The sequence below is a fragment of the Lactuca saligna genome, chromosome 2 (genome assembly GCF_052625555.1).
Source record: "Lactuca saligna cultivar CGN05327 chromosome 2, ASM5262555v1, whole genome shotgun sequence".
NCBI lineage: Eukaryota > Viridiplantae > Streptophyta > Magnoliopsida > Asterales > Asteraceae > Lactuca > Lactuca saligna.
In genome coordinates this window covers 104,203,400-104,211,455 of record NC_136418.1, presented here as the reverse complement: position 1 = coordinate 104,211,455, position 8,056 = coordinate 104,203,400, and the positions used below count along the sequence as shown (strand labels likewise).

Sequence of the window (8,056 nt, the reverse complement as noted above, 5' to 3'; positions counted from 1 at the left end):
TGTGAACAAGAACATAAAGTGTTTTCCGAAAATCCATGATATATATGTTTTCATATGAAGATGAAGATAAAGTTTGCCGGAAAAATCATATATCGCCGGAGAAATAACCGGAGGTTCGTCGGAGATGCCAAAATTGTCTGGAAATTCATCTTTTGTCCTTAAACCTACAACAACAACAGATCATAGAGACATAATATGAATAAAACCAACGAATTAACTAAGCGATGTCTATAAACAAGTGCAAAGTAGAAAGTGTAAATTAAGCCCATTTTTTAATTAAGTTGAGCCCATTTTGTACTATGGTTATGGTACTTTCTCCTGTTCAATGGGCTTTGCGCTCCCTTGAGGCTTGAGCCTTAAGGTCACGTGCTCAATCATTGGATTCAATGTCTTTCATAGATCCTTTACAAAGTTTTGTTTGAAGAAAAATAAAATTGATCGACTACAATCAGTAAAATTGATGAAATCGATGTTAAAGAGTAGACCAAAACAACACTTGAGAAATTCAACAAAACAATGATGCTCACACATGGATAAGCATTAGTGCTTACATTCCCTTTTCCTTATAAAAAATTCAATAATCACCATATATAATACCCATCCAAAAAAAGCACCATATCCTTAGATGCATATTTATGCGCATTATTTTAATATCTTTGGAGAGAACACCTTACGTTAGCCTATATTTCATAACCAAGGAACTTAAATGAAATTAACATAACCAAAAGGGTTAAACAAAGCTTCACACAAATCATAACCTTTGCCTTCTTCACCTTCATATCTATAAACTACAAAAATTCCAACTCCCCACTCCTTTGGATCCTTTAAGCCTTAAAGATTCGTAGGTAGGTCAACAATCCCACACATTCCTCAACCCTATTTCACTATATATGCCACCTTATATCTCGCCCTCACCATTTCATGAAAAAACACAACATTTACCAAAATGACCATTCTACCCCTCACATTCCTCTATCTCCTTGCTTTCTCAAGGGCAATATCGTCAACCAAAATCGGCGTAAACTTCGGCCGGGTAGGTAACAACCTCCCATCACCATCTCGATCCATTGAACTGCTCCAAACCCTAAAAGCGGGTCGGGTCAAACTCTACGACGCCGACCCGGAAATCCTCCGACTACTATCCGGCACGAAACTCGAAGTCATGATAATGGTCACGAACGATGAAATATCCGCCATTGCTAGAAATCAAGAACTTGCAAACCAATGGGTTTTTGACCATGTCATTAACCATTACCCCGAAACCATGATCCGATTTATCCTTGTTGGAAATGAAGTGTTAAGTTTTTCGAGCACCGATCAAGATCGACAAATAATGGACGATCTCGTCCCCGCCATGCAACGGATTCGCGATGCCCTTACAACCGAAGGGATTAGCAGTATCCAAATCAGTACCCCTCTCGCTATGGACATCATGGAGAACACATTTCCACCCTCGAGCGGACAATTTAGGGGCGAAATCGTCCACGAAATTGTCCCGTTACTTGAGTTTTTGCGCGAGTCAAATTCGGTTTTTTTCGTGGATGTTTACCCGTATTTTTCATGGGCGGATAATCCGTCGAGTATAAATCTTGATTATGCTTTACTTGGTGGACATCAGATATATATGGACCCGATGAGCGGGTTGACCTACACGAACCTTTTGGATCAAATGCTTGATTCCGTGGTTTTCGCGATGGCTAAATTGGGCTACAATGATGTGAAGATCGGTGTAGCCGAAACCGGTTGGCCACATGAAGGTGGAATTGGAGCGAATAGAGAGAATGCCGCAATGTATAACCGGAATATCGTAAGAAAAATGACCATGGTCCCACCAAAGGGAACCCCGGCTAGAACCGGAATCGTGATTCCGACTTATATTTTTTCGTTGTATGATGAGAACCAAAAATTTGGTCCGGAATCGGAGAGGCATTGGGGGTTGTTGCATCCGGATGGGAGTCCGGTTTATGAAGTGGACTTAAGTGGGAAGGCGTATAAGAGTTAAGAAATGATTGTTGATTCTAAAGATGTGTAAGGTTTTGGATTCGGAATTGGAATTTGATATTTTATTTTAAATTGAGGAAATTCAATTCCATCGTATTCTTCAAATTCTATGGTTGATGGATTTTGTCGGACCTATGGATGGGTGAAAGGATTTCGATTTTCATTCTTCCACCAAAAATCCAAAATACGCTATTTTATATATTTTGAAAATTAATAGTTACACCAACACCCCTTGTAATTTCTAATTCGAAAATTGATACTTACACCATTAAGGTATTAAGGAAATTTTATGAGTGTCATATATCTAAAGGATTAATTTCATAGAATAAAAACGTACTTTTTATTCTCTCACTGAAGTCACTAAAGTGATTATTATACATTATCGATCTTTGTACATTGAGTAACTAGTTGACTAAATCAAATGCGTTGAAGTGATATCTACATCAAATACAAAGTTCATATATTATTTTTCTTTAATAAAGTTATATATTTACATTAGATCTAGTTAAAAAAATGCGTAAACATAGGATCGATGTCACGTAAAAAACCTCAAGTCTAGTTCCAAAAGACGCATATAACTTTTAAGGAAAAAAAATTAAAAAAAAAAAAAAAAAAAAAAAAAAAAAAAATCATAGTGTATGAATTCAAAGTTAGGTGAAGTGGTATCTTTATACCTACAGTGTGGCATCCACTTGCAACCTTTAATATAAAGTGCATTCAAAGTGGGAAATACAAAAAATCCAAAGAAGTCCCATTACACAAATGGAATCACAAATTCGCATCAAGATTCTTCTCCTCCACCTATCTCTCTTCTCCGCCGCCCTCCACCACCATGTAGATGCAAGTTTCTTGCCGGAAAACACCGCAACACTGCCTCGTTATGGTTCATTAGAAGATTTAGTGGAGGAGTTGTTGGAATCGGATATTTCAAGAAGGTATTTGGAAGAAAAGAGGTATATTTCTACCGGAGCTTTGAAGAGAGATCAGCCGGCATGTGGTGGTGGTGGTGGTGGTGAAGCTTATACAAAATCCGGCAGCTGTACTCCTCCTCCTTCTAATCCTTATAGTAGAGGTTGCTCAAAGTATTATAAGTGTAGGGGTTGAATAGTAAGGTGTTTGGTTTGTATAATGTTTTTGGAAGAAATGGTATATGTTAAAGGAATTGGAATACAAAGAAATTGTAATTTGTCACGTGATGGAATTTGATAATGAAAATTTATGATTTTACAATTTTACTTTTATGTGCGTATTTTTTTTTTTTTTTTATTTCGTACATATCATAGGTGCATTTTGGTTTTTTTTTTTTTAACAAAAAAGGAATGAATTTTGCATTCCTTCAATATCTATAATTGGAATTTGTTACAAGTTTTTACTTATACTTTTATAATTAAAATTCTTTTAATTATAATTACGTTTTCTATGTTTTAACATCAATTTGGCAACCAAATAGCCATTGAATGGAATCTTGAATTCCATTACCGGATTCCATCGGAATCCACAAGCCAAAAACATTCTATGAATTCACAAAGTGTTTATGGAAGTCATAAAATACTTAAACATGAATAATTAGTTATGCTTTTTTCTATGTTTACTTATTTTAATATATAATTAGGATATTTTGGTCTTTCAATAAAAAAAAGAACAATATAATTAAATTCCTTCTTCAACTGTGAAATCAATCAAACATGGAATTTGAAGGAATTGAATTCCATCCATTTAGCAAACCACCAAACGCTCGAAGAATGGAAACACAATTTCCAATTCCTCTAGGATCCGCAAAACGAGAGTTGTTGATTTCCGGTTCGTCCAAATAAACACATTATCCCATAACTATCGAAGATGCATTTCAATTTCTTGAGGTTAAATTAGTAATTTCCACATGTGAAAATGCACATGGTAAACCATAAAGAAGTTATCTTTACAATAAGAGAAGTGAAATTGTCAGAAAAATCTTAATATTTTCAGAAAAGTTTCACTTTAGTCCAAAAAAATTGAACATAAAAGTCCCAATTATTTCATTTTAGCTCAAATTATCAAAACAGTTCTTTTTTTCTTTTAACTAGAAATGACATTATCATGTAAAATCAAATAATCGGGACTTTTATGTTAAAAAAAAATTATGGGGACTAAAGTGAAACTTTTCCGAAAATATCAGGACTTTTCTGACAATTTCCCAACAAGGTTGAAGCAAATCATAATAACTCATCTATTAGTATGAAAAACAACTTAAACAAAAATTAAGTTAACACTCATTGAACTTCCTTCATGTGGAGATGATTAATAATTAATGACTATATTAGAAGACAAAATTCAAGAAATAGCAACAAATTTTTAATTTTTAAACATCATAAAATGTCACTTAAATTGAAGCTTCCACACCTCACGAACATTAGACGATCCACCCCCAACCTCCGCAATGAGGCTAGCTGCCATAACATCTGGCATCAAATTTATAATCTCAATTTTCTAAACTTATAATAATAAAAAAAAATTATAATAATAATAATTGAAAGTATGTTGTCATTTCTTACTCACCATCTTTCTCAACCAATGATATGAAACGTCTTGATCCCCCTCCAACCCCAAAATAGTACTTTTTTGCAGCCATGTAAACAACACCATGAGGATGACTCATACACTGACAAACAAAACAAAAAGTCAACATTATTATCAAGGAATTCTAAAAGGTGTAAACAAAAAAAGTCAACATTATTGTACTTTGAAAATTTTACCCAATTATAGCATTGTACTTTTAGTTTTTTTCTTATTATGACATTATACTTTAAAACATTTACTCATTAGTCATTCCTTTGTATTTAAATAAAATGGTTGATCTCGTAAAAGACCTTATATTTTATGTTTTTTTCTAGATTAAATTTCATCTTTATTTTTTTCATGAAAAAAAACTTATATTTTTCATTTTTGAGTAAATTAAACGAATGGTCACAATGGTTATAGGGTAATTTGCACGTTTGGTTTCTAACTTATTCTTTTATCTCAAAAGGTCCCTCCTATTTGTTTTTGTTATGCGTTTGGTCCCTATCTTACCTAAAAAGACTATTTTTTTTCTTGATTTTTTAATTTATTTAAACAAACACACCCCTAACCCCATCCCCCTCCCCTCGCCTTATTTACCCCACCATCTTTCCCTATTTAAATATAAGTCTTTTTAGGTAAGACGGGGACCAAATGTGTAACAGAAACAAACAGTAGGGACCTTCCGAGTTAAAAAAAATAAGTTAGGGACCAAACGCGCAAATTACCCAAAACCATAGGGACCATTCGTGTAATTTATTCTTCATTTTTTCCGAAAAAAACCCTCAAATAATAATAAACGTCAACCTTATGAAGGTTTCCAAATAAACCCTCAACTTTTTTAGCTTTTCCTGAAAAAAGTCACATTTTACAACTTTTATTTAGAGAAAAATGACTAAAAGGGCCAGATCGGAAAAAATGAACAAATGCAATGTCTTTTTCATGAAAAAAATAAAGTTGAGGTTTAATCCGTAAAAAACACAAAATATAAGGTCTTTTATGAGAATAATGAAACTACATTGTTATTTCTTGCATTTGATCTGAAAATTAAATAACATTATGAAACAACAAGTCACCTTCTTTATAAGTTGATAAAGAACAGGAAGAGTAGAAATTGAGTAAACTGTCTCAGCCATGAGAATGACATCATAACCAAATGACGAAATTGACCCTGAGCTACAGTTTGAATCCAGGTCATTAATTTGTAAATTGGGTAGTATTTGATGTACTTCACTCCAATCACCAGCAAAGAAACGAACTTCTGAAGATAAAGACTCAGACTTTACAGGAAGATTAGCAACAACATTGGGAATCGTGAGACACTGTAGGACCTCAGAGTTGAAATCTTGGAAATGTACACAAGAAGCACCCTGAAGTATAAAGTAAAAGACATAAATACCCTCCTCATTTCCCACATTAAAAACCATCATCTTGTATGGCCCAAACAAAAAGGTGGGATAAGGACTCCTTTTCAATCTCTTGTCTGTACAAAAGACATGAATGCCCTCATCAATAAAAAAATAGCCCTAGAAAGCTTACTTGGAGGAAAGAAAATATTCCAGGAAGTCCATGGCCACAACCAAGCTCTAATACTTTCTTTCCAACCAATGAAAGATTGCCACATTCCATCTCTAATCGAAGAGTCTTGATCAAATCCAATGAGCCTTCCCATAACTTTAGCCCTCCTAATCCACAAAATGAAATGCCCATAAGCACAATAAGACAAGAAGATGTTAAAAAGTGCTTAATAATCAGCCATTAAGACACTTGGTGTAACTGTATAACTGATTAAGTGATTAAGTGATGAAGCAGTATTCACAAACCTTCATATTTTCCTGGTACTAAATCTGAATTCGATAATGCAAAAACTTCATGGGTACTCACTCGACCCTACAAGAAAAAGAAACTTCAAACAAACGATCGTATATTTTAGCATCACATGGATCGATGAATTGGGGAAGTCTAACAACCCTAAAAAGATCGGTAGTTGTACTCGATTGTGACTGATGTATTTGCCCTTTTGCAACAGAAATTAACCACCCATAGCGATAACAAAGAGATGTTAGTTAGCAAAAAGTTGTGTTTGGAAGTTATGGAGATTTGAGTTAGTAAGTTAACACATTTGAGTTCGAGGTCGAAAAAGCCGCAAGATAGGAGATTCAGTTACCTTTAGCAGAGTAAGTCCGTCGAAATTGACAGGCTCGAAAGTTGGTTTTATGGATGATGAAACCTGTTATTAGTGCAGGTAGATGGAGATGTGAGTTTTTTAATGGAAAGGGGATACTGGATAGATAGAAAAATGATACCTCGGAAAGAAGGACTTCCAGGCAAGGAGGTGGAAGTGGAAGAGGAGGCTTTTCCGGCGAATCGTCAAGAAACGACAACCCTAATTGTGTTTTGTTGTCATCTGTTGAAGGAAACAGGCGGAAAGAATCAAGTTCTGATTGATTTGCCGCCATTGTTGGCGCTGCTAAGACTTGTGGGCACTTTGGGTTTTTCAAGCCTAGAGAGGGTTGTTGGTAAATTTTAAACAGTACAGGATGCTTTTCTGAGAGGAATGGAATAGGTTAACGTAAGGGGTGTTCGAAACAAATCTGTAAGCCGGTAGAAAATTGAGTTTTTTTTTTTTTTTTAAATAAATCTAGGTTAAGGGGTCGTTTGACCCGTTCAGTAGTCAGACTGTTTGATGGGCCTCCATTGTAGCTGACTCGGTAAGCAATCAATAACCAAGAGGCTGACTCGGTCAAAAAAAAAAAAGGTTGACCGATGCATTTTTCTTCTCCTGCGCCCTAACACAAATCGCCGCTCATTCTTCCTCTTCCTTCAATATTCAGCGCAACAAGCAGCAATAACTCCTGCTGCCATCGACGACACAACAATTTCCTCCAGCTTCTGGCCAACCTCCTGCGCCGACGAAGATACAGCTCCAGCGACGAAGACACAACCCCGGTGAGGAGATCGACTGCAGGTACGTTTCTTCGTTTTTTTTTTTTCTGAAATCACAAAACCCTTCAATGTTTGCTGTCAAATTAATGATTTCATTCTGAAATTAGGGTTTGAAATTACTTCTTTCATTATTCTTGGATTCAATTAGAACAAAGGGTTGGCATGAAATCAATTTATAATGTGTTTTTGTTTATGAAATCTGATTTTATCTATATGAAGGAATGAATTGCTTGTGTATGAAATTTGTATGAACTAATGTGTGAAATCACAGCCCCTTATATAGTTAAATCGAATGAATTGTGTACTGTGTGTATATGATATGTTTATGTGCATATGTGTGTAAGATCAAAATGCTCAAGACAATGATTAGAATTTGTTACATAGGTATATGTGTATTACCAAACTGATATATGAGATCTTGTCTTCAAGTTATGTACTGTGTGTATATGATATCTCCCAAGTATTGTCTTCAAGTTGTATTATCTTTAGGTTAAACAAAAAAATATATGTTTTATCTTATTGACATCAAGCAAATAGTGTTAGCTATTTGTAAATGTGTGTTATGTGGATGATT

The 8,056-nt window shown here is 34.8% G+C and overlaps 2 protein-coding genes and 1 pseudogene across 2 annotated transcripts; 2 read left to right on the top strand and 1 right to left on the bottom strand.

The window, feature by feature from the left end:
- Window positions 1–938: 938 nt before the first annotated feature.
- On the top strand, window positions 939–2,071 carry LOC145028985 (putative glucan endo-1,3-beta-glucosidase A6 pseudogene; annotated as a pseudogene).
- Window positions 2,072–2,763: 692 nt separating this feature from the next.
- Window positions 2,764–3,105, top strand: LOC145029946 (protein RALF-like 32). Its single transcript, XM_078978390.1, has one exon. It carries the CDS (start codon window positions 2,764–2,766, stop codon window positions 3,103–3,105), a length of 342 nt encoding a protein of 113 aa, XP_078834516.1.
- Window positions 3,106–4,253: 1,148 nt separating this feature from the next.
- On the bottom strand, window positions 4,254–7,099 carry LOC145031271 (Putative methyltransferase family protein). Its single transcript, XM_078979797.1, has 7 exons — window positions 6,843–7,099; window positions 6,704–6,766; window positions 6,360–6,426; window positions 6,076–6,221; window positions 5,613–5,906; window positions 4,537–4,639; window positions 4,254–4,439 (listed from the first exon to the last, which is right to left on the bottom strand). Exons 1-7 carry the CDS (start codon window positions 6,993–6,995, stop codon window positions 4,357–4,359), a joined length of 909 nt encoding a protein of 302 aa, XP_078835923.1. The 5' UTR covers window positions 6,996–7,099; the 3' UTR covers window positions 4,254–4,356.
- Between the last annotated feature and the right edge of the window lie 957 nt (window positions 7,100–8,056).

Excerpts from the sequence above, each read along its gene's own strand:
- LOC145029946 (XM_078978390.1), top strand. The coding sequence starts at position 2,764 with ATGGAATCACAAATTCGCATCAAGATTCTTCTCCTCCACCTATCTCTC.
- LOC145031271 (XM_078979797.1), bottom strand. The coding sequence starts at position 6,995 with ATGGCGGCAAATCAATCAGAACTTGATTCTTTCCGCCTGTTTCCTTCA. Across the intron at positions 6,427-6,703 it reads ACGGACTTACTCTGCTAAAG|GGTCGAGTGAGTACCCATGA; the intron begins GTAACTGAATCT and ends TTTTTCTTGTAG. Across the intron at positions 5,907-6,075 it reads GAATATTTTCTTTCCTCCAA|GGTGCTTCTTGTGTACATTT; the intron begins GTAAGCTTTCTA and ends TTTATACTTCAG.